General features: G+C 36.5%; 2 protein-coding genes across 7 annotated transcripts in view; both read left to right on the top strand.

Annotated features, from left to right (window-relative positions):
- Phka1 (phosphorylase kinase regulatory subunit alpha 1) overlaps positions 1 to 13,045 on the top strand; it is a 109,076-nt gene extending 96,031 nt beyond the window's left edge. For all 6 annotated transcript variants that reach the window (XM_071606719.1, XM_027920165.2, XM_027920166.2 and 3 more), the window contains 4 exons: positions 5,591 to 5,761; positions 8,146 to 8,199; positions 10,854 to 11,054; positions 12,515 to 13,045. In XM_071606719.1, coding sequence (XP_071462820.1) covers positions 5,591 to 5,761; positions 8,146 to 8,199; positions 10,854 to 11,054; positions 12,515 to 12,688 — 600 coding nt within the window. In that variant the 3' untranslated portion in view covers positions 12,689 to 13,045. The remainder of the gene's footprint in view (positions 1 to 5,590; positions 5,762 to 8,145; positions 8,200 to 10,853; positions 11,055 to 12,514) is intronic.
- A 7,509-nt stretch (positions 13,046 to 20,554) lies between these two features.
- Hdac8 (histone deacetylase 8) overlaps positions 20,555 to 27,045 on the top strand; it is a 222,267-nt gene continuing 215,776 nt past the window's right edge. The window contains exons 1-4 of the mRNA XM_027920168.2: positions 20,555 to 20,969; positions 21,506 to 21,558; positions 24,518 to 24,648; positions 25,633 to 25,774. Coding sequence (XP_027775969.1) covers positions 20,745 to 20,969; positions 21,506 to 21,558; positions 24,518 to 24,648; positions 25,633 to 25,774 — 551 coding nt within the window. The 5' untranslated portion in view covers positions 20,555 to 20,744. The remainder of the gene's footprint in view (positions 20,970 to 21,505; positions 21,559 to 24,517; positions 24,649 to 25,632; positions 25,775 to 27,045) is intronic.

Below are 27,045 nucleotides of genomic sequence, written 5' to 3' on the forward strand. Positions count from 1 at the left end.
GAAGAGTTACACCAGTCGTGTAATCATATATGCACATAGGGTAATAATGTCCAATTCATTCTACTATCCTTCCTACCCCCACTGCCCCTCCCCTCCCTGCAGTCCCCTCTGCCTAATCCAAAGTACCTCTGTTCTTCCCTAGCCCCCCCACCCTTATTGTGAATTAGCATCCACATATCAGAGAAAACATTCTGCCTTGTTTTGGGGGGATTGGCTTATTTCACTTAGCAGGGTATTCTCCAGTGCTATCCATTTACTGGCAAATGCCACAATTTCATTCTTCTTTAAGGCTGAATAATATTCACAGTTTCTTCCATTCATCTGTTGAATGGCACCTCTGTTGGTTCCATAGTTTAGCTATAGTGAATTGATCTGCTGTAAACATTGATGTGGCTGTGTCACTGTAGTATGCTGATTTTAAGTCCTTTGGGTATAACCAAGGAGTAGGATAACTGGGTCAAATGGTGGTTCCATTCCAAGTTTTCTGAGGAATCTCCATACTTCTTTCCATAGTGGTTGCACCAATTTGCAGTCACACCAGCAATGTATGATGATGATGTTGAATAAAAGTGGTGAAAGAGGACATCCTTGTTTTATTCCAGTTCTCAGAGGGAATGCTTTCTTTTTTTTCCATTTAGAATGATGTTGACCTTAGGTTTAGCATAGATAGCTTTTACAATGTATGAGTGTATCTTATTCCCCACATCATTCCCAACATTTATTGTTGCATTTATTATTCCCCACATCCTTCCCAACATTTATTCTTGATAAACTGCATTCTGACTTGAGTGAGGTGGAATCTCAGTGTAGTTTTGATTTGCATTTTTCTAATATGTAGAGATAGTGAACATTTTTTTCATATATTTGTGGATTGATTGTATTTTTTTCTCTGTGAAGTGTTCAGTTCCTTAGCCAACTTATTGATTAGATTAATTGTTTTTTGGTGTTGAGTTTTTACAGATCCTGGAGATTAATACTCTCTGAGGTGCATGTGATAATGATAGAAGCTTTTTAGTTTGATTCTATCCCATTTATTGATTCTTGATTTTACTTCTTGTGCTTTAGGAGTCTTATTAAGAAGTCACTTCCTAAGCTGACATGGAGATTTGGGCCTACTTTTTCTTTTATTAGGCACAGGGTCTGTGTTCTAGTGCTTAAGTCTTTGATCCACTTTGACTTGAGTTTTGTGCAGGCTGAGAGATAGGGGTTTAATTTCATTTTGCTACATATGGATTTCCAGTTTTCCCAGCACCATTTGTTGAAGAGGATATCTTTTCTCCAATGTATGTTTTTGGCACCTTTGTCTAGTATGACATAACTGTATTTATATGGATTTGTCTCTGTGTCTTCTATTCTGTACCATTGGTCTATATGTCTGTTTTGGTGCCAATACCATATTGTTTTTGTTACTATGGCTCTGTAGAATAATTTAAGGTCTTGTATTGTGATGCCTCATACTTCATTCTTCTTGCTAAGGATTGCTTTGACTATTCTGGGTCTCCTATTTTTCCAAATGAATTTCATGATTGCTCTTTCTATTTCTATGTAGAATGTCATTGAGATTTTAATAGGAATTACATTAAATCTGTATAATGCTTTTGGTAGTATGGACATTTTGACAATGTTAATTCTGCCTATCCAAGAGCATGGGCAATCTTTCCATCTTCTAAGATCTTCTTTAATTTCTTTCTTTAGTGTTCTATAGTTTTCATTGTAGAGGTCTTTCACCTCTTTTGTTAGGTTGATTCCCAAGTATTTTATTTTTTGAGGCTATTGTGAATGGGATAGTTTTCCTAATTTCTCTTCCAGTGGTTTCATCACTGATGTATAGGAACACATTTGATTTATGGGTGTTAATTTTATATCCTGCTATGTTGATGAATTCATTTATTAGTTCTAGAAGTTTTCTGGTGGAATTTTTTGGATCTTCTAAATATAGAATCATGTTGTAAGCAAATAGTGATAGTTTGAGTTCTTCTTTTCCAATTTATATCCCTTTAACTTCTTTCTTCTCTCTAATTGCTCTGGCTAGAGTTTCAAGGATGGTGTTGAATAAAATTGGTGAAAGAGGACATCCTTGTTTTATTCCAGTTCTCAGAGGGAATACTTTCTTTTTTTCTCCATTTAGAATGATGTTGACCTTAGATTTAGCATAGATAGCTTTTACAATGTTGAGGTATGTTCCTACTCTCCCTAGTTTGCCTAGTGTTTTGAACATGAAGGGGTGGATTGTGGGTTGATTTGCATTTCCATGATAATAAGTGATGTTTAGCACCTTTTTATCATTTAAAAACTAAATTTACAATTTAGTTCTTTAAATTTCTTATTTATTTTATTATTCTTTTTAGTTACATAAATATTAGGATTCATTTTGACATAATTATAAAAGCATGGAATATAATTTGCTCTATTTCAGTCCCTGGTACCTTCCCTTTTCCTCCCCTCCTCTTCTCTCCCCCATTCTCTTCCCTCTACTCTAATGATTTTTCTGTGTTGGGTATCTTTTGATATACCTGTGGACCATTTACATATATTCTTTAGTGGAACATCTATTCAAGTAAAATATAATTGATTTTTGTTGATCTGAAATCATACAACTTTACTGAAATTATTTATTAGTTGTAGTTACGTTTAAGGAGTTACTTAGTATTTTCTAGATACAAGATTATGTTATCTGTAAATAGAAATAATGTTACTTCTTTTCTTGCTTAATTGTCCTGTCTAGAACCTCCACTACAATGCTGAATAGTAGTGGTGAGATTTGGCATCCTTATCTTAAGAGGGGAAAGTATCAGTCTTTATTAGTGTTCATTTTCAGAGAATACAAAATGTAACTTTTTGTTAGATTGAGGAAATTTCTTTCTTTTCCTAGTTTGTTAAGTGTTTTTTTTTTCAGGAAGGCATATCAAATTTTGTCAAATGCTTTTTCTTCATCTGTTCAGATGGTGTTTTTTGTGGTGAGCCGCTTCTGCCGTTTCTGCAGACTATGGTCGCCATTACGAGATGGCGCTGGCTCCTCTGTGGTATGTGACAAACAACTCCTTATCTGAGAGAGTTGGCACATGATTTTTCACCACCCTGTGAGAAAGTTCCACGCGGCAGCTTTGCATTGGGGCTTGGGATGCTTTATTAAGGCTGGGAGGGCATCCGGGAAGGAGAGAAGAAGAAAGAATAATAAATATCAAGGGACCTGAATAAACTACTGAGAGAAGATTTCGGAGTTGCGTCTTCCTTGCGGGCAAGGGGTCGCGACAGTTTTTTATTAATGTTTAGATATTTTAAAAACCTTGAACTGATAGAATAAATCCTACTTCATTATAGTGTGCAATCCTTTTAATATATCACAAAACTCAGTTTGCTAGCATTTGTTGAGGTGTTTGTTAGTTTGTTTGCAGTACTGGGGATTGAATACAAGGGTGTTCTACATCCCTGGCTCTTTTTTTATCTTTTATTTGCTAAGGCTGGCCTCTAACTTGCATTCCTCCTGCCTCATCTCTCCAAATAGCTGGGATCATAGGAGGGTACCACCATACCCATCTTGTGAACATTCTTTTATCTATATTTGTAAAGGGTATCAGACTGCAGTTTTCTTTATTTGTGATGTCTTTGGCTGGTTTTGGTATTGGGATAATACTAGTCTCATAGAATTAGTTGGGATGTGTTCCTTCCTCTTTTTTGGAAGTGATTATAAAGAACTGATATTAATAATGAAGTTTCCCTTAGCCATAAAGAAGAATGAAATTATGGCATTTGCTGGTAAATGGATAGAAGTGGAGAACATTGAGCTAAGTGAAATAAGCCTGACTCAGAAAGTCAAGGATTAAATGTTTTCTCTCATATGAAGAAGCTAGACCAAAATAAAGGGGTAAAAAGGCGGGGCTGGGGAGGAAAATCCCATGAAAATAGAAGGGATTTCAATGAAGTAAAGGGGATAAAGAGGGAGGGAGGAGGGATGGGAAAAGGGAGGAACTGCAGAATGAAATTGACCAAATTAAGCTATGTACATATATGAATATATTACAATGAATTTAACCTTTCTGAATACCTATAAAGCATCAATTAAAGAAACAATAAACACATAGAAGGAAGACCAGTAGAAATGGCAATGGGGAGGAGGTATGGGAGAGGGGAGAGAAGGAAGAAGTAAAGTATGAAGAATGAAATGGAATGAATTATATTCCAAGCATGTATGATTATGTCAAAATGAAACCCACTGTTATGTATAACTATAATGCATGATTTTAACATTTCAAAAAGAACTAGTGCTAAGCCAGACATGGTTGCACATACCTGTAATCCCAGCTGCTAGAGATGCTAAGGCAGGAGAATTTAAAAAATTTCAAAGTTCAAAGCCAGCCTGGGCAGTTTAGCAAGACCCAGTCTCAAAATAAAAAATTAAAAGGACACAGTTATAGCTCAATAACAGAACACTTGCATAGCATTAAAAAATGACCAGGGTTCAACCCCAGATACTAGGAAGAAAGAAAAAGGACTGCTATTGATTTGTCTTTAAATGTTTTATAGATTAATCAGTGAAGCTATCTGTACTAGGGCTTTTCTTTGTAGGAATTGTTGGTCTTATTAATCTGATCTTATGAATTGATTTAGATTTTGTTTTTTTAAAGCAGTTTAGGTAGTTTGTGTCTTTCTAGGAATTTGTCCATTTCATCTAGGTTATGTGATTAATTGTTAGCACATGGCTGCTAATAATATGTTCTTATGATTCTTTTCATTTATGTGAGGTTGGAATTGATGTCCTCTATTTCCTCTTTTTCAGTTCATCTACCTAATGATTTTTCTATTCATTGATATTTTCATAGAAACAAATTTGGATTTCATTATTTTTTCTCTTTTATTTTTTATTCTCTACTTCATTTCTTTTCACTTGAATCTTTACTATGTCCTTCCTTCTGCTTTCTTTCTGTTCAATTTTTTTCTGAAGATAGGTTTGGTTATTGATTTGAGATTCTGTTCTTTTTAATGCAAGCATTTAAAACATAAATATCTCTTTAAGCACCATTTTAACTATACCACATACGTTTTTGTATGTTGTGTTTTGTTTTCATTCATCTTCCAATTTTTCTTCTGATTTTTTTCCTTAATACATTGGTTACTCAGGAGTGTGTTCTTTAATTATAATATATTTGTTAATATATTTGTTAATATATTATTCTTCCTTTAACTGATTTCTAATTAAATTATATTGTGGTGCTTGGATTTTAATCCTTTTAAATTTACTGAGGCTTGTGTTATGGCTCATAAGAGCAATAAACAAAACTATAGACCAGTTGGAAATTTAAGAGATAACCAGGTAAAGAGATAGCTAACAATGTTCTATTCATCAGTATTTGTAAGGTTCTTCTTTTTTGTACATAACATCAGATTGTGTTCTAAAAGGATTCTTCAAATTTACAGCACTACTAACTATATAGATGTCTATTAGCTTCCCTGTTACCTCTTTATCATAGCTATATTACATAATATGTGGCATAAAATTTGGCAGATTTTTTATTGTTCACTGTGTTGTAATACTTTATCAGAGAAATAGAGATCACTTCTGATTTATGTTTTTTCTTTCTCTTCTTCCAAGTCCCCTGGGACCTGTAATACTCCAAATAGTGGGTCCTTTGCTAGTGCATTTGGTCAGCAGACAACTAGAGATAGTCGTCAAGGTCAATGGCAACGCCGGAGAAGGTTGGATGGAGCCCTGAATAGAGTCCCAGTTGGATTTTATCAAAAAGTTTGGAAAGTTTTACAGAAGGTAAGCATAATACATTGCTGTTGTCTCCTTATTTTCCCTCTTGAAATCCTTGGTCTTATTGACTAAGATATGACATAACTATAATGTCACTGTAATTATGTGAATATCATATGTTCAGATGGACAAAACCTAAGAGAAAAGATAAAAATGAAACAGTTGAATTTATACTGTGGCATTATAAAAATTTAGTCTCTTTATATTATTGTTGCAATGATGTTTCTAAAGTAGTTTTTAAAATCATGACTTCTCTGCTTTGGGCTCTAGTAGCATGTTATGGGACGTTGTGATACATTTGCTGCTAGCCAAATGATTTAATAATAAAGACCTCACTTATTTTGTAGCTATGGTGAACTGGAAATGGTATTTACAACTGTGTGCTCTTTTGTAAGTACATATCACTGTGGTAAAACAAGTACTGCATCTGGGGAGTTTGTGTAAGGATCGCTTACCTACATTTTTTCTTGAATAAAAACTACTAAACAAATACAAAATTATAAAGATGTTAGTAGTCCAAAGACTCTTGGTGTGATCAATATTTGTTTATCTTTCAGAGGTCCATTATACCAAAGATATATAATTGTACATCACACCATTTTGATGGTAATAATTTTAGAAGGCCAAAAAGACTACTATACTAATTCATAGTTTTTATTCAAGTGTCTCAGGTGCCACTTTTTGCTTCTTGCCCTTGATAAGGATCTGAAGAATACTTTATCCAGAACTTCAAAACCTTCAGTGGTGTCTTTCTCCTCAGCACACTGTTATTTTTCCAGAGACAGGATGAGGTGATTTTTTTTTTTTTTGAAAAGGTGAAAGCTGATTCCTCAGATTATTGGCTCTGGCAATCTGCTTTTCAAAGAATACATAGAACTTGTTCTCTTTCCACCTTACTCCTTTCACACAGTGATGACAGATATGCATTTTCTCTCTCCAATTATGCATGGATTATGGCAATTCAACTTAGCAGACATGTATTAGGTACAATTCTGCCCCAGATACCATGTAATAATCACGTAAATTATCTGTCCATTGTCATTGAGTAGTTGAATCTATAGGTATCTTAAAAAGCAGCTATGATGCAAGGCAAAAGAAGTTTCTAATAAAGATGCCTAACTACAAGCCTATAAGAATTAGAAAAGAAAGAACACTTAAATAGGATTGGGGATGTTGGGAATTTTATAGCAAAATAAAAATCTGAACTTGGGATCCCAACATAGGAGGCAAAAGACATATCCTGTTTTTCAGATCCACCCCTTTAAGAATCTGAATGTAACAAAATAATTTTGCATACATGTTTGAAGGGCAACAATTCTCTGTACAAACAGTATTATTTGGTATATGAAATAAAAGATGGATGTGTCTACTGGAGTCAGCAAATCTCTTGGCTTGGAATCTTTTTCTGTGGTTGTTTCATATATGGCATTTTGAATTATCTAGAGACTATAATTGTAAATCATTAATCCCCATTACTTTTTAATAATTAAAATTGATAGTTATAGGTGATAGAAAAGATAAAATATAATTAATATGATATTTATAAAATTATAAAATACATAATAAATATGATAATTTGTATTTATTTATTTAAATATATAATATATTTATTATATGTTATTATATTCATTATGTTTTCTATAACAAATAAAATATCATTAATATAATATAATGATAAATATAATATTTATTGTTAGAAATATAATAATACATGATAAATATTTATTATATATTTTTATAATATTTGTAAATATTATAGTAATGATATTTTATCTTTAACAGACACTGTTCTATGTGTTCCTACAAAAAAAGACAACAATCATTGTTCTTATAGAATTTACATTGTCCTAGAAAGAAACAATAAATAATAAATACAGTAAATGAGTACCTAGAATGTTGAAAGATATAAGTACTATGGAAAAAAGAAGGGCAGGATAAGAGTACTGATGGGGATATAGGATGCCTAACTAGAACACGTAGTAATGTAACCTGTTTGATAAATGCATATCTTAAGTTTATCCTGCAACCTAAAAATCTTTCTAAAGGTCTCTTTGTGATGGTTCTGGGATGTAGCTTGATATACTCCCAGGTAGTCTCTCTCAATATTTGTTGGGTAGGAAGGTTGCTAGTGTTTCCCAAAATGCAGATCTTCCCTACCCATCTTTCATCCCTAAGTAGAGGATGAACCTTGGTCTTTTGTAGTCCAGTCCTGCATCTTGGTACCTAGTACTCATGATCCCACGACAAGACCATGTGGGGCTGCGGGACCTCTTACTGACCTGTGATCACACAGCAAAAACCCTTGAAACGCACTTAGAAATACAAAGTGTCTTCTTACAGCCTCCCATTTGTTAGCCCATCCCTCATGGCATGTGTTTTCTGCTTTGCAGTGTCATGGACTTTCTGTGGAAGGTTTTGTTCTTCCTTCTTCAACTACTAGAGAGGTAAGATTCTATGACTTTTGCATTTATAATGGTGAAGCATTTCAGTGATTTTGCTGGCTGAAGTATTTTAGTGATCACTTTTCAAAGTAGCAGACCTATGTCTTTTTATGAGTCATCTGAATACAAAAAGCATTTGAAGAAATGAAAGAATTTTTTAAAAAATTGAATAGGAATATTAGAGAATAATTATGTATTATATTAATTATCTAAGAAAACTCATAATGGTTAATTATTTTAGGCTATATGAGAGTTGGAGAGGTCAGAGGGGATAGAAATCTAAGAATGAGTGACTTCTCATATACCCCCATTCTTCTCATCCCCACCTTTCTCTAGTAGGATGCTTGTAGACAATTAGTAGTCTTGAGCTCAAAGTGTATTTTGGAGTAACCTGGGCTCCCATCTCCAATTTATGGATTAGAATCTCCAGGGAGAGATCCTGAGTATATGTATTTTTCTAAATCCATAGAACGATGCTGATATATAACAATAGTTGGAGAATATTGCCACTGACCACAGATATACATTATTAAATGCTTTTGTATTTTTTTTCGCTCAAATCACCAAAAAATGATAAAGAACTTTTATACAAAATCTTATTAATAAGCTAGAAATAATCAGACACTAGGAAATTCTCAAAAACACTGGAGTTATTGCAAACAGCAGCTAGGGACACTGGTACTAAAAATGTAATGCTTCAGGCCTTTACTATTGCCTAAAGGGCTTTCTATAATAAAGAACACCATATTCCCTATTTGCCATTTCTTTGAATTTAAGCAATATTAAAGTGTTAATAGTATTATTAATAATACATAGCTGAATAGTACCTTTAAGAGTTTTCAAAGCACTTTCTCATTATTTAATCTTCAACACAACTACAAAAGATAGCCAAAGAAGGGATGGTCACTCCAAATGTACAAATAAGAAAAATAAATTAGAGAAATTAATAATCCCAGGTCATGTAACTCCTAACCGACCAAGACAGGACTTACACACAAGTCTTTTTTTCTTTATTGGTTCTTTCTAGTTATACATGATATTAGAATTCATTTTGATGAAATCATAAAAACATGGAATATAATTTGTTCTAATTCAGTTCCTAGTACTTCCCCTTTCTCTCCCCTTCTCCCTCCCCCATTCCTTATCTTCTACTCTACTGATATTTTTACTATTAACTTATAGTTTTGTTTTAAATTAGCTTCTTGTGGATAAACATGGTGGTGAGATTCACTGTGGTATATTCATATATTTTCTTGGGAAAGTTGTAGCAGATTCATTTCACTGTCTTTCTTATTCCTGCCACTCCTCCCTTCACTTCATCCCCCTGTGTCTACTCCACTGGCCTTCTTCTATTCTTTTTATCTTCCTTCCTCCTTATTTTGGATTAGCTTCCACATATCAGAGAAAACATTTTCACATTTGGCTTTGAGGGACTATCTTATTTCACTTAGCATGACAGTCTCTAGTTCTATCCATTTAACTGGCAAATGTCATAAAATCATTCTGGCTACGTAATATTCTGTTGTGTTAATATAACACATTTTCTTTATCCATTCATTTATTGAAGGGCACCTAGGTTGGCTCCATTGCTTAGCTATAGTGAATTGTGGTGCTATAAACATTGATGTGGCTGTGTCATTGTAGTATGCTGATTTTAACTCTTTTGGTTATATACCAAGGAGTGGGTTAGCTGGGTTATATGGTGGTCCCAATCCTAGTTTTTTGAGAAATCTCCATTCTGCTTTCCAGAGTGGTTATACCAATGTGCAGTCCCACCAACAATGTATGAGTGTACCCTTTTCCCCACATCCTTACCACCATTTATTGTTACTTGTATTCTTAATAATTGCCATTCTGACTAGCATGAGGTGAAATCTCTGTAATTTTAATTTGTATTTTATTGCTAGAGATGTTGAACATTTTTTTCATACATTTGTTAGCCATTTGTATCTCTTCTTTTGATAAGTTCTGTTTGGTTCCTTTGCCTATTTATTGATATTTTTAGTGTTAAGATTTTTTATTGAACCCAAGTCTTTAGACAGAGACAGGAGTTTAAACTCAGGCATATTGCCTCCCTGTATCACAAACTCAGTAAAATTTTACCAAAAATTATCCCTGAATCTCCTTCACCTAAAATAATTTTGTACTTCTTGATGCCCACTTCATTCTAACAATATATAGATGTTCTACATAATTCCAATCATCACATATATGCAGTTTTAAGCTTGACTTTATCCTTTATCCATAATCATCACATTTAAGTGGCTCCATAAAAACTCATGACATTTCTAAGCCATGACATGCTATTATTTATACAACCATTTCCATGTTTGTGTTACTTCTAGTTTTACCCTTGTGACTAATGCTGCTATAAACACTCTTGCACATAGAGCTTTCTTCCTCTTTTGAATTATTTTCTTGGGATGAACTCCCAGAAATAGGATTATGGGTTAGAGGGCATTGACACTTTTATGACTCTCCTTATGCATTGCCAGATTGCCTCCCAAAAAGATTGAACCAATTTACTCACTCTATTACATTAAGGGGGCTGAAGCCATGCTCATGGCTACAGTGTTTTTACTGCCTTTCAAAGCAGGTGATTGATGGCACCTGAGCAGTGAGCGCCTCGGAAGTAATTTTCTTTTTCTCTGTCACAGATGACTCCAGGTGAGATTAAATTCTCTGTCCATGTGGAGTCTGTCCTGAATCGTGTACCTCAGCCAGAGTATCGCCAGCTTCTGGTTGAAGCCATCCTTGTCCTCACCATGCTAGCAGATATTGAAATTCATAGCATCGGAAGCATCATTGCTGTGGAAAAAATAGTGCACATTGCCAATGACTTGTTCCTTCAAGAACAGGTAGGTAAACTCGTTGTTTTCTCAGAGGAGAATTTTGATGCTAAGCTGACTGCATTCCAAGTTCCTCAGAAAGCCAAGATCACTTGGTTGTGCCTTCTTCCACATAGCTCTTTCCTCGGTTCCCTTCAGTGGCTCTGAACTGCGTTTGCAAAGGAAATGGGCTGCAGGATGACCTCTGTCTTTGGTCATGTTTCTTTCTTCCTTTCTTTCAAGATTATCTTAAAATTTCCTATTTATTTATTTACTTAGTGGTATTGGGTATGGAACCTGGGGCCCCATATGCTAAATGGGTGCTTTACCAATGAGCTACAACCCCAGCCCATTTTATTTGATTTTTATTAACATATATTAATTATACATATTAATCAGGTTCAATGTGATATTTCCATACATGCATACAGTGTGTACCAATCAATTCCAGCCTCCCTTTATCTGCCTTTCTCACCCATGTGTTTTGTGGTTTGTTTTTTATGGTCAAGTTACCTGGAACTCAGGAGATAATATGCTTTTCCCTGAAAAGCCTGAAGCATAGCATTAGCATCATATTTCAAACTCCTGATCACAATGCTTTTTGCAGCTTAAAATTGTTAGAGTTGTTTAGAAATCCTTTCTGGGCTATTAAGGAAAAGAGAAAATTTGATTTTGGTTTTACTTTGCTTTTTCTTTTACTACTTATCTGTAGGAAAGCTTTAAAGTGAAACTTTTATTTATACATTTTCTTAATAAATCTTCCAGGAAATTAAGCACAGTAAAAAATAAAAACTATTTATTGAAAGTATTTCAAAGGTTGCCTGGATTAAGAGTAGAAGCACCTAAGGTGAAAGGGTATGATTGTTGTCAACAGGAAATCTCTAAAACATAATAGGTATTTCATTCTCTTAATCACTGTGAGAAGATACAGAAGAACATATATAAGATTTTCTAGGACTGTCCTAATTTTAAATATTCTAGATTGATGTCAATCAATGTGTTAGAAAATGTGATCCTTTTTAATAATAGACTCTAGCCTTGGAAAGCTTATGGTCTATTTGAATTAAGTTGGCTTAGAAAGAAATAATGATTAAACACAAGATAAAAGAATACTAGTAGTACTAAAGAGTGTCAGACCAAAATCTCACTAGGGTGTTTTGTGAATGTTAACATTTGTCTCTGTAACTAACAGGTCTGACTCATATAGTTGATTATTACTATATTACTTTCAAAACTACGCTGTAATAGGGAAAATTCTAATCAATAATTTTAAATAACTTCCATAATTTGGAGATCTAGTGAAAACGCATCTAAAAAACTGATATTCACTCTTCTATGCATAACCCTGATCCCTTCCTGGCTGAACAACTTAGGAACCAACTAATTGGTGATGGGGAGGAGGCTCTGAGTTATACTACTCAGGATTTCACTTAGTAGGATTAGTAATTTTTCCTTTCCCCTATGTTTTCTTACCCTTAAAAACCAAACAGAAAACCCTCGGCGCAGATGATAACATGTTGGCAAAGGATCCTGCATCTGGCATCTGTACTCTTCTGTATGACAGTGCACCCAGTGGCAGGTTTGGCACAATGACCTACCTCTCCAAGGCAGCCGCCACCTACGTGCAAGAGTTCCTGCCCCACAGCATCTGTGCCATGCAGTGAGGGCTTTGGGTCCTGGCTACTAGGAGTCTTTTGACAGCTGGTCCCTGTCTCAGTTGATTGTGCATGGAACTGAAATGTTAATGCCTGATCACTCCCCCCTGCCCCTTCCTGTCCCATCCTCCCAAGAAGAGAGAACTTTGCTGATAAACTAACTGCTTTAGAAGAAGTGAACCCTTACCTGGAGACTCACCTCCAGTGCATCTGCTCAACAAAACCTTTCAATTATTGTCAATTCTTTCATGGTTCATAAAAGTTTGCATGTGTTTTTATTCTATAGATCTATTGCCAGCTTAGTTTTCTAACTCCTGTTTCAGGAGCAGATATTAATAATAACTTATTCCTAAAGTTTGTTTTTTCTTATGTGTGGTTTTATTGTATATATGAGTGGTGGATGCTTTGGGACATTCTTTCCAGTGAGTAGACTAAATTGTTAGATTTTACACTGCTGTAAATTGAAAATATCTATTCTAAGTGCCTTTTATTAGGAAAATAGAGTACCAGATCAGTTGGGTTCTTTTTCACTCACATGTTTTCTCACACTGATGAAGTATTCTGCATAGAATTACTGTCTCTCCTGTTGTCCTGTTGGTACCTGTACACATAGCCTATTCTCACATTGGTAAAATATTTTTAAAAAGCATGCACAGCATGTACATTGAAGGATTTCTGTATTAACATTTGAAACCACATTTTATGGAGATTGCTGTTACTCAGAGATGTGCTTGTAGCAGAACATGTGGAATAACCCAGACAAATGGAATCGGTACCCCAATTCCAAAGAGAAGGGAAAGGAGGGAAGACACCTGGGCAGTGTCTTACACATGGGGAGTTGAGAGGACATCAGATGTGGGTTGGTTCCCTACAGACAGCCTTGTGCACCAACTCCTTGCCTCTGAAGAGGGGGCCAAGAGAGTAATTTGAGCCTGTCTTCAGCAAAGAGGAATCCAACAGTCCAATCTATAGCTGTTTTTCCAAGCATCCTCCTCTTGTGTTCTTAGTCTCTGCCTCACTTGTCTACTCACATTTGCCACATCCAACCAGCCCCTCTCAACTCCCTGCCCTGCATCCATTCTTAAAATCTTTCACTTATAATTTTACTTTCTAATTAAAGTTCTCATGTCCCTATATATCTTGGTATCTATGGGCATATATCTGTTTCTTATGAACATCTCTATGTATGTATGTGTGCATGTATATATGTATAATTAGTAAAATAGTATGGAAATAGTTTTGATATACCTGTACATCTTATCCTATATCTACATTTAGCAGACCAAGTAAGCATGTAAGTATGAATGTCACATGTGAGAGAGGGCATGACTGGTCTCACGATGACACAACTCAGTAGATTAAAAACAACTTCAGTCCTTTTGTCTGAGCCTATGTGTAGTTAGCCTAGCTTGATAAAGATTTCTCATAATTTTCCTTCTCCTGATTTGCTGGCAAAACCCTACTAATTTCCATTTGCATTCAGATAATTCCCTACTTCAGTCCCCTTCATTCCCTCATATTTTAAGAGTTTTCTCCAAGAACATGAATGGGGAAGGTGGGGATGGGAGATTCTAAACACTTCATTTTGTAAGTATATGGAATAAGTGAGCACAGTAGAGTGATAGAAAACAGATGGTGGAAACAAAGAGAGTATGGTCCACCTTTCAGTGCCTCTCTCCCAACAAATGGAAACACACAGTTAGTAGCTTTTTGATTTTTCTGGTTACCTTTAAAGAAAAGTACAACCTGTTCTGAAATCATTTGTCTTTTCACTAGCTGAAAGTGTACCCCAGTCACAGGAAGTACATCTAGAGTGTCAGAGGCAAAAGCCACCACTCCTTCTTGCACTCATTTCTCTGAATGGACACTGATGGCTGCATTTCTCTTGGTTTTCTAAGTTGTATATCACTATGATCCCTAGACAGATGCATTTAACTTTTAAAGGAAAATTTCAGAAAACTCTTCTGATGTTTTGTTCATTTTAGGTGTGTGATACTAAAAAAACATGTTAGACTTTTTTTTAAAAGCACTTGTGTTTTGAAAATAGAATAAGAATTTCCAATTAAATAATATCTGATATCAATGCACAAAACTTGATATGTGTTTTTGTGATTGGAGATTATTTAATGGTTTTATTTTACATATTTTAATTATACAATACAATCAAAACTCATTAATTGGGTCAAATTAGAATAATATTAATACTAATACATATATGTTAGATAATATATGTAAAGAAACATGGTTTTGTTGTTCAATACACACTCAAACTAGGCTTACTGCATTCAAACAGGTTTCTAGGGAATCTGTTCTGGTGAAGAAATAAGACAGCTAATTACTCAGCATTTCAATTGTGTACAAATGGTGCTTCTGCACTACTGGAGGGTACTTAGAACAGTTTGTTCTTCTAAGTATTATAAACATTTGGCATAATATAATTTATGATATTCATTAGCCATTTCTATAAGAAGAGGGGTTTATTCAGCAAGGATGAGTATTGTCTGTATAGTTACATTCTGGTTAATTAGGTTTTGCTACATTCTGGGAATTTTATACAACTGGTGGGACAAAAGTTGTCATAGTTCACAACACCTCTCCCAACCATATTTTTGCTTACCCAGTACCTGGTGTCTGTACTAATGCAGTGGATATAAATACAGTATTTTCATGGCTGGTCTTCATTTTTTATTTAACTTGAGTGATCTCAGGTCTTGGTTTGTCCAGTATATCATCTATTTATCCTGGCATAATTAGCTTTAGTATTATCTGTCACCTTTAAAAGTGTCCCAGTTTGGATAATATGTTCACCCTATATTTAGCAGAAGTCTGATTTCCAAGCCAAGGACCCATTCTCAAACCAGTAGTACTTTCTGAAACCAGTAGTAGTAGTACTCTTTCAGTAGTGGCATGGATGTAAACATAACAGTGGGAGGAAACTTTCCAAAAATATATGACATGATTCTTAAAACGACCAATGTTTGAGTGCTTACCAAATGCCCAACATTGCTATATAGGTACTGATCTTACCTTCACAATCACCATGAAAGGTAAATATTATGCTGTTCCTATCTTACGAATAAGGGAACAGAGACTCTGAGAGTTGAAGCAAATTGTCCAAGGTCAGTCAGCTAATGGGTGGTAGAACTGGAATTTGAACCCTTGCAGTCAGACTCTAGAGTTCACATTTTTAAGAGCTATATTATCCAAGCAAAGACTTTAGGAGGTGGTGTGAAAAAAAGGGTCAGTGTGTTGAAGTATTAGTGGACAAATTGTGAAATGATTAAAGAAGTTGGCCAAAGGGATAGCACCCTAATGTGTGTGCTTTCCTTTCTGCCTGCTTCTGCCAGCTAGTGAAGGCAGGGGAGAGTGCCAAAAGAAGTGGCACAGCCTAACCTATCCTTGCTGGTTTTTTGTTTGTTTGTTTGTTTGTTTTTAGTTGTAGTTAACACAATACATTTATTTATTTATTTATTTATATGTGGTGTTGAGGATCAAACCCAGGGTGTTGCATGTGCGAGGCGAGCATTCTACCGCTAAGCCACAACCCCAGCTCCTATCCTTGCTGGTTTTAAACATTACCTTTAACAATAATGCTTGAAGAAAGTGAATGAAGTAGCTTACACAGGATCATCACCAGAGCAAACTTTGAAGCCAAGATTCACCTACTTCCTCTGACCTCATCCTCCAACTGCAAATCCAATGCTTTGGGAAGGGTTTTCTTCCCAATTCAAGGACAATAGTGGCGGTAATCGTGTCAAAAATTGAGGCTAGAGATCCGTGGCATTATATGGGTTCTGTCTTAATTATAAACAAGGATAGATTTGCTACAGGAATAAGCTGCCAATTCCAGAGCATTGTGCAACAATTTATCTTTCTCTAGAATTGAATCATTTTGCCACATTGTGTTCTATACAAGGATACTGTTTCCAGTTTAGAAGCAATGCTCATGTGTTGAAGTGTTTGGCTATCTGTTGCTAGATCTGCAAGAACACTCGAAACAGTCCATTTCCATGTCATCTGATTAGAATTAAGGATGTCAGTCAGTCTGTATCCCATCCTGTTCCCTCCACGGCTTATCCCTAAAGGCTCAGGATAAGTTCCATTTCCTCCTTACACTGCCAGACTGTCATGATTTTACCTTTCAGTCAACTGTTACAGCCACTTAGACACCTTCTCCTCTGACTACAAACACGTGCAGTTCTCTAAGCTTAAAAAAAAAAAAAAATCCTGGGCTCTAATAACCCCTTAGGTGGATAGACTAATTTCTTTCACAATCACATTTCTTTGAAAAGGAAGCTGCACTTTACCAAGTTGGCTTCATCCCTTAACCTCTTATGATCTGGCTTCCTCTTCTACTGCCTGTGTTTCTTTCTCTTCTTTCTTTCTTTTTCTTGTTGTTTCTTGTTTTGTTTTCTGTTTTTTGATTCTTCCCTCCACACACACAGGGCACCGGTGAGCTTCTGGCAGCATCTTCAACCCTTGTGCAATACATGAGACATTGTTATTTCTCTTCCGTCTTGAAACCCTCTCATCCTGTGATTTCTGTGAAACTGTACTACATTTGTTCTTACTTGACTAATTCTTTTTAGTCTCCTTTCTAGCATTTTTTTCCTCCTCAGATTCCTCACAAATAGGAATCTTCAAAAATTCCTTCTTAGCTCAAAGATTCTCACCATGGCTTGAGACAGGTTTTAATGACATGATACAGTTTACTCTTTTTGAAGAAAGAGAGAAGCACACTCTTGGTGGCTACACAGATGGTAGGGCCAAAAGAGTAAAAGTGGAGATCAGATGGATGTTGAAGAAAATTCAGTGGTGACATCATAGTACCCAGACTAGGATAGTGGCTGTGCAGAGTGAGGAAAGTGGGTGTATTTAAGGCATACCTTATAAGTAGAACTGAAAAATTGCTGACAGACTGGATCTACAGGTGAAGGAAAAGGAAGGAACACAAATAACTCCTGTATTTCCTGCTTAGGCAATTGGATAGAGGTTGGTATTTTTATTGAGTCATGCAAAATAGGAAAGGGGTGGAGAGGACTAGAATGGGGAAATCAGGGGTCTGGTTTTGAAAATGTTAAATTTTATATTTATAACTATTATGCATCCCAGTGAAGGAAGCAATATTCTCTTGGTATGTCAGATACTCTTATTAATTCCTCTATCTCCTATTTATGTGAAAAAATATATGTGTGTGTGTCACTGCAACTGTTTGACCCATTGATTTGTGAAACTCAAAACTTTTTTTTTAATGTGTTGTGGCTATAGTGTATATATTAGACAATATTGGTGGCTAATATGCAGCTTTGTCATATTTTTATATATTTATTTTTTAGTTGTAGTTGAACACAATATCTTTATTTTGATGTGGTGCTGAGGATCGAGCCCAGGGCCTCGCACGTGCTAGGCGAGCGCTCTACCGCTGAGCCACAATCCCAGTCCCATCAAAACTTTTTAATAATTATAAAATCACACTCATGTCTGTTCTGCTTGGTGTTTTGTTTTGATATATGTGTGTGTGTGTGTGTGTGTGTGTGTGTGTGTGTGTTTGTCTTGTTTTTGGTTTTTTTTACATATTTTTGTATGTGCTAGGGATAGAACCCAGGGTGTCATTTATGCTAAGCATATGCTCTTTCACTGAGCTACAGCCCCAGCCCTAAGCTCTTTCATTTATTGGTACTATTAGACTTCTCTTCACTCAGACTCTAATTTTCCAGTGACTGTCTTTTAATCTTCCTCCCTCTCACCAATATCCAAGTAATAAGGAAGTCCTATTGAACCTACCTTGTGCATTATCTCTCCCTGTTTCTGTTGCTGCCCCTCCCAGTTTAAATCATTATCACTTCTTATCAGGAAAGTTGGGACACTCACTCCTCTAGTCTTTCAATGACTAATCTGCCCTATGCACTTCTGTAGAAATTTTTTTTAAGATTTCTATCTAAGGGGTTGGGTGTGTAGCTCGTTAGTAGAGCCATTTGCCTGGCATGCACAAGGCCCTGGATTTGATTCCAGCATTGAAAAAAAAAAATTCTGTCTAAATTGCTCCCCATTTCCAACAGAATGAAGTTTGTATTCTTTAGCCCTTCATGATTTGGCCACTTAATTAAATTCACATTTTTCCTTTGTATTTTTGTGTATGTTGGTCATTTCTAGTCAGCATGCTCTCCTCTGGCTCCTGTCTTCACTGAGCAAAGTCTTCTAAGACCTCTAAAACCTTCTCAAATTCCACTGAGTAAGAATCCCACTTGTCATTTAGTGAATGCCAATTATTAAGTACTTATTGCTTATTTATTAAGGTAAACATCCTACATTCATTATCTGATCATATGGCATATGGTTTCTTGGACATTGTCTCATCTTTTCTATAAGAATGCAGATTTATTGAGAGTGGAAAGCAGATTGTAATTCATCTTTGAATCCACAGCTGCACTGTACAATTAATTGCTGTGGGACACATATTTGATGAATGAATGATTACAAACTTTGAAATAGTTGCTATAGGAAGATATAAAAGAGGCATAAGAGCTTACATTCTAGTTAGAGGGTAATACATCTCTCTCTCTCTCTCTCTCTCTCTCTCTCTCTCTCTCTCTCTCTCACACACACACACACACACACACACACACATTTTCCAGAGTACTAAATGTTGAGGGGATACAAAATGGGAGAGTTGAACAAAGTTATATGTAACACAAAGTTATCCCAGAGGAATCAAGTTTATATAGTATAAGGAATGTTCAAAGTTTCAGTGTAAGGTAATTCTGGTTTTGAATTCCTGGTTTTCCGCTCATTAAGTGTGACTTTGAACAGTGATTTTTCTCTCTTCAAATTGAATCTGTAAAGTGGGCATATTACAACCTCCTTTATAGGACCGTTTCAAGGATAAAAGGCGATAATATTTCCACAAAGTACATATCACAATGTTCTATAAACGTTTAAAGAGTAAAGAGCAAGCTAGATTTTTTAACATTGCTGTATTCTTATACCTCTAATTAATTAATTAATTAGAGGTATAATGCTAGGTTCTACCCACTGAGCTACAACTGTAGCCCCTCAATCTAGACTTTTAAAGAAGGTATGGATATTGGATGGTCTCTGGGGTATTAGTAGGTCATTTCACTAAGAATTGGAGGCCTGAGCATTGGCCACCTTGTATCAGATCATGAGGACATTCAGGAACCTGAAAATGCCAATGGCAATTCTAACACTGCCTCAGCATATCTAACTGAACCCACACACCAAATCTAAAATATTTCCCTAACCTTTATTTAACTATAGAAGTCAAAGGAGGCAGGGAAAAAAAGGTGCAATTTCCAAGCACCACTGAAAGCATCTTCGTGCATCCTTCCTATCACATGAATGTTCAAGGAGTACATTTGACATTATTGCTTGATTGGAATCTACTAAGCAATTTCCACAGTACCAGCTAGTCTCTTGGGAAAGTGCTAACAGATTTGCCAGGATAAATTATTGAAACTGTTAATCTTACATGGACAATTATGAAAAGCAATGAAACTAAAATTGCTTCACAGAATTTACTATGTAAACTTTTCAGACCATTTATACCATTAATCCCCCACCCAAAAGCCCATCTTTAGAATAGGTGGTTGATGGTGGGCTCTAGGTGGTCACACTCTATCTATCTTTAGATATATTTAAACAGCTCTATTTTCAGATTGAAACGACTCATAAAGAGTTGAGGCTGCATTTTTTTTTTAAGCGCTAAAACTCAAATACGCGGCTCTTTTAAGGATTAGCCCCAGCTCTTCCGCTGCTCAACCCCCTGAAAACTACACCTCCCAGCATGCTCTGAAACGAGTCTGACCTCATCTCAAATGGTTCCGTAGGGCAACAAGGGTGGTTAGTTTTGACAGTACTTATTTGTGCCATAAAAAAAAACAATCGATCCTATTTAACAATTATTTGGGCTTTTATATCTACCAAACATCCTTTTTTGAGCTGTGGTCACTAAATGAAGGGCTTCTGGACTGAGAGAGTCTATCTATTCCCTCAATTGGATGGGTAGCAGGGACAGTGTCTCCTGTGATCTCCAGAATAGGAGGGAATGTTGACCAGGGAACACCACTGCGGCCGTTCAGAGGAGCAGGAACCAGAGCCCGGGCTGAGTCCCAAAAAAGCCAGATCCGGACCGTGGCTCCGAAACGGTTGGAAGTGGAAGATGGAGGAGCCAGAGGAGCCGGCAGATGGTGGGCAGTCGCTACCTCCAGTTTACATCTACAGTCCGGAGTATGTCAGCTTGTGTGACTCCCTGGCCAAGGTCCCCAAACGGGTAAGAGAAGTCAGACTGAAAGACCACCGTGGGTTTGGGGAGCAGAGGATAGGGGTCTGGACGAGAGGGCATTAGGAAGCAAAGGATACCGAACTGGGGAATATCTTTATAGAGATTTTGTGTCGGGTACCTAAAGCTATAAAGAGGAAGTGATCCTGTATGGTTTCTAAGAGTGCAGCGTGTCTCTGCGGGGCATCCAACAGTCACTGGTGGGGGGTGGGGTGAGGGTCGGGGGGAGGGGACTGAGGGGATGGAGTTTGAATTACAATGGGATTCCCTTAAGTCTTGGAAAAGAAGCTGATGGAGAAAAGTGTTCTATCACTTGCATAAGGCCCGACAGCTTCTGTCTTGGCGATTTGATACTTTGTATCTGTATTGTCTACAGTGTATCATAACTGTATTGTCTAAAGTGTATCGTAACTGTTAAGTAACAGAAAGAAAGAGAGCCAAACAGAAAGAAAGAGAGTTGATGGGATTTCACCGAATTAAATTTTTAAGAGACTGTTTTATGCCTTTTTTTATGCTGATATTTTTAGGCCAGTATGGTACATTCTCTGATTGAAGCATATGCACTGCATAAGCAAATGAGGTAAGTTGTCCTTCTTGAACATCCTCATCCCTGAAGCTATGTGATCATACCCTTAATGCCCTGCTTCACGATGGAGGTAACTAGGTAGAAAATGGTGCTTTTTAAAAGTTTTGTGTGTGTGTGTGTGTGAGAGAGAGAGAGAGCGAGAGAGAGAGCGCGAGAGAGAGAGAGAGAGAGAGAGAGAGAGAGAGAGAATATGTGTGTGTAATCCCCCTATAACCTTGGAAAAGTTCATGAAGAGTTAAGAAATTTTGAAAAAAAAATGCTTGGAAGTAGTTAAGACTCATTAGAAATAGGACTTTATTGCTGGGTGTGATAGGTGCTTTGTGGAGTTTGAGATGAGTACATTTGGCTACTAAAACATGTCTAACAGAAAAAGGAACCAACTGGATGTGGCCACACAGGTTTGTAATTCCAATGGCTCAGGATGCTGAAACAGGAGGTTTGCAAGCTGAAGGCCAGCCTGGGCAACTTAAAGAGACTCTGTCTCAAGATTTAAAAGAAAAAAGAGAAGAAAGGATTGAAGATATAATTCAGAGATAGAGTGCCCCTAGGTTCAATCCCTACTACTGAGAGAGGGGGCCAGTGGGAGAGGAGAAAAGATAAAGAAAAATGTGTTCAGCTGGAAGGTGTTCTGATTTTGTTTTGTCTTGGTTTTGGTTTTTAGTTTATTTGTTTTGTTTTTCCCTAAGCCAAATCTGAGGATGTGGGTTCAACTTATAACTTTTAGGCATGCCGCTGCCACCATCAAACTTTAATGGGTGAACTTGGAGACAAAGTGAACACACAGCCAGAACTGCTGAGACCAGGCCAGACCTCAGAAGAGAGCTAAAAGCTTCTTTGGAAAAAAAAAAAAAAAGCTTGATGCTTATTGCCAGTTCTATATTTGATGTCATTGCAAGTGTAACTATTATGGACTTGCCACATGTAGGATTATTTATGACATTTTATGGCCAAATCGGTATCTATATCCAGTGTGCTGTACTTCATCTATCTCCCAGAAGGTAGTGTGGTAGGATTTTAGTTTTAATCATTTCTCTTTTGAGGGGAAGGGTACTGGAGATTGAACCCAGGGATGCTTTACTACTGAACCACATTTCCAAACCTTTTTAATTTTTTTTTATTTATTTCAAGATAGGTTTCACTAAGTTGCTTAGGGCCTTGCTAAGTTGCTGAGGCTGGCCTCAAACTTTTGATCCTCTTGCCTCAGTCTCCCAAGTCATTTGAATTACAGATATACACCACCATGCCTGCAAAAAAATAATTTCTTGCATACCTGTTTTGGGAATGTTTTTCAACCATCATTTAGTACATGTTTGGTAAATAGTTATAGCCTTTTCATTAAAATTATTTAACATTTCAAAAATGATTTTATTACAAGCAACATAGCAAAGCAAAGTTATCTAATTTCCTTTTAACTTGTGAGGCTTCCAGTAAGTAGTTTTATACTTTAATATTTAACAAAATAAATTGGAGGGGTACTATAAGAGGGAACTATTAGGGATGAAAAACGTGGTCAAAGAAATTACAAAATAATTTATTTTAATGGGCAAATTTTTATCTCTGATGGTATAGACATATTTTCTTGAAGAACAAGTAACAACCCTTGGATTTTGGTAATATATTTAATTTTTAAGGCAAGACCATAGGATTTCTCTTGGCCATACGTGATTATACTAGTAGCTTGACTAGTACTAGTCATATGAATTCATGATGAGCTCATGGCCCTGCTCCCATTCAGCAAACATAAAAAGCCATGACTGCTTCTCTCTGATTCAGGTCACTACTCCTTCAACTTGAATGTTCACATGAGTCACCTTGTTAAGATATATCATCTTGTTAAAATACAAATTCTGATTCACTAGGTCTGGGGTGAGACTGAAGTTCTGCATTCCTCATAAGCTCCCAGGGGCTGTTGATATTGGTGGTTCACAGAGCACCCTTTTGGTGGGAAGGGCTAGAGAATTTAGCAGCAAGTAGGGTCATGAAGAGGAAATGGGAAATGGACAGCTAGTGGTTACAGGTAAATCCCATTGCCAGACTAGCTCCCATTATTCTCCCATTCACTCCTGTTTGTCACTTCCTGCAAGGAGGAGGTTGAGAGGTTTTGCATGAAGCCCAGTTCTAACTATTTTGTCCCTTCCCATATTTTCTCTCAGAAGCAGATATGAGAGACCTAGTATAGAAAAAAATATATATATTTTGAGTTCCCTATTCTTTATCCCATAATATTGATGAGTTATCCAAAAGAACTTTTGCATGTTATTTCATCTCCACATAAACCCTGTAAGGCTCCCTTTTTCAGAAATGAGGCAACTGAGGTGTGGAACAGAAAGTTACCCAAGGATATAGAGCTAGTAAATACAGAGTTAGAACATGAACCCAGTTCTCAGAGTCCAAATTCGAAATGCATGATGATGTAGTTGCATATTAAAATAAATATATAGGGCTGGTGGTATAGCTCAATGGTAGAGCATGTGGTTAGTATATGCAGGACCATGAGTTCCATACCCAGCACCAAAACCAATATAAATAAATAAATCTCTGACTGAGGGGACTATATAGCCCAATTAGCAACTGATTCAAATGAAAATATCTCTGCCAACTGGTTTGCATGAAAGTTGTAACTCACAGAGTAAAGTTTGATCCCTGATTATTTGCTTAACTTAAATATTTTTTTTTATTTAAATAACTTATTTCCTTATTTTTTCCTACATATAAACTCAAGGGGGAAAGATCTGTCCTCTCGCCCCTTATTGATGGAGCCATCACTATAGAGGTGAGGAAGTGAAGACTGTATAGTGCAGTGGAGGAGCAGAATATATTTATTACTTCAGCCCACTGGAAATAGAACCTGGGAGTTGTACTTTTACTCAGACTGCTGGCTCCTGTTTCCAGCTTTTGGCATAACTCTGGGTCTGACTCATTCACCTCTCTTTGTTCTATCTGTTATTATTAGGATAGTGAAACCCAAAGTGGCCTCCATGGAGGAGATGGCTACATTCCACACCGATGCCTATCTGCAGCATCTCCAAAAAGTGAGCCAAGAAGGAGATGAGGATCATCCGGACTCCATAGAATATGGGCTAGGTAAAGTCCCTATCATGCAATGATGGGAGATTTACAGCTTCCATCTGTAGATTGTATTACCTAATTTTTAATTTACTTAATGGTTCTAATACTTTTTAATTAAGAAATAATGTAACTGCCCTTTTTTTCCAATTCTGGGTATTAAACTCAGGGCCTTGAACATGCTAGGCAAGTGATCTGCCACTGAGCTACACACCCAACCCCAGCTGTCTATTTTATTCTTTTGGTTTCGCCCTCATAAAACTCACTAACCATGCAAACCATACAAGTTGAACACAAACCTGTAAGTAATCCCAGTGGCTCAGGAGGCTGAGGCAGGAGGATCACAAGTTGAAAGCCAGCCTCAGCAAAAGCAAGGCGCTAAGCAACTCAGTGAGACCCTGTCTCTAAATAAAATACAAAATAGGACTGGTGATGTTGCTCAGTGGTTACATGCCCCTGAGTTCAATCCTCAGTTACCAAAACAAACAAACTGAATGATGGGTCACTTGGAGGAGAAATCTTTCAGTTGCTGTGGCCCTACTGGCAGCACTCAGATCTTAGTTTGGCTGTATATATACCAATTTAGTTGCCCCATAACCTTATATTTTGAGTACAGACTGAAGTTCTGGTTAAGTTTTCCACTCTAACCCTCATTTTTAAAACTGTAAGCAGTCAATGGAATAATCTAAAGAAAACAGCTTGGGTTAGTAAGATACTGAATGCATGAACAAAAGACCTGAGTCCTAGGCCTGATTCTGTGTAAACACTGGCAAAGTATATCATCTCTCAGATCTTGGTTTCACCATCTTTAAGATGAAGGTTTATCCTTTCTAGCTCTCACATCTTAAGCTCTTTTCTTCCCAATACTAGAAATGTTGCTATCTGAGTTGGAGCTAGTGTTAGCACAATAGTTTTTTAGAAGACTCTTGTTATCACACCTCAACCTATTCCCCCTCTTCCTCCAGTTCATCTTTAATTAATTCTTCTGATATTTGCTCTCAGGTTATGACTGTCCAGCCACTGAAGGGATATTTGACTATGCAGCAGCTGTAGGAGGGGCTACAATGACAGCTGCCCAGTGCCTGATTGATGGGATGTGCAAAGTAGCCATTAACTGGTCTGGTGGATGGCATCATGCAAAGAAGTAAGGAAATTACCTTTCTGCTCTCTCACCCTTTCTTTGAGTCAATTTCTCAGTTATGTAAACTCTTCTGATTATCATATTGATGTTTACTGAGAAATGTGTATATCTAGTACTTTACAAGGAACTCTGAACAGATGCAAGTAAAATAGAAGATGACCTAATGTAATGGAAAGTACACTATCAAAAGTCAGGTCACCTGGACCCTACACCTAGTTTTTTCTGCTACTTTGGCTGACTAAGTGGGACAAATTAACCTCTTCTAGGCCTCAGTTTCTTCCTCAATAAAACAGGCAGGGCAAAGGATATAATTGGACAGTCTCTAAATTCCTCTTCAGCTTTCTAGAAATTCCCTGTGTCAACTGTCTTATTCTCTAGAAAAAAATTAACAAAATTAGAATAATCACAGAACACCAGCAATTATGGTACCAATGGATAATATGTATGAGCTGAAGAGACTTAGCAGGGGAAAATTAATCATGGAGGTCTTGGGAGAGTTGCATTTTAGAACTAATTCTTTATAGGCATGGCAAATAGATTTTTGAATAGGTAAAGAATTGATGAGAACAGATTTAGAACAAAGAGCTGAAGAACTTAGAAGGAGGCTTATGGTTGCCAACTCTAAAGTAAGAGTCAATGTACAGTTAGATGTTTCTCTAAGGAGAAAAGGCTTGTGAAATGACTCTTCTTAGGTGCTCCTTGGGGTTAGAGGAAAAATCTTTTTGGAGTTTTCTGTTAACAATTCAGATAGTGATACTGTGTCTGATGAGAACTGCTGGGCCTTCAGCATTTGGTGTCTTGTTTGCTTTCTCAGTAGTACTTAGTACACATTGGGGGAGAAGGACTTTTAAAACTGAATGTATCAATCTGCTGAGTAAAAGGAAGCAGCTGTGGTAGTGACTGCCAATGTGTCATTCACAAATCAATTGTTCATGCAACCAACCATGGCCTTGTTACTCTTAGGTACAATGGAGTCAAAAGCAAATAGCATTTGTTTTTTCAGAAGAAAACATGGCACAATTTTAGCATATACAGGTTAAGATAGTAATATGCTATTATTTTGATCAAATTGACAGATTTCCTGACAAAGGAAGACCTTGAAAAAGTTCAGTACTAGAATGTACTACTGAGGCAAAAGGGAGGACCCATGCTTAATAATACATTTTACATGGTCTTAAAAAACAAAGAAAAACAGCCTCCAATTTGTTAGCTTTAGTTTTATTTTTTTCAAGTTCAAAATAAAGATGATGATCCCTAGGAGAAAAAAATGACTC

The sequence above is a fragment of the Marmota flaviventris genome, chromosome X, assembly GCF_047511675.1.
Source record: "Marmota flaviventris isolate mMarFla1 chromosome X, mMarFla1.hap1, whole genome shotgun sequence".
In the NCBI taxonomy this organism is placed as follows: domain Eukaryota; kingdom Metazoa; phylum Chordata; class Mammalia; order Rodentia; family Sciuridae; genus Marmota; species Marmota flaviventris.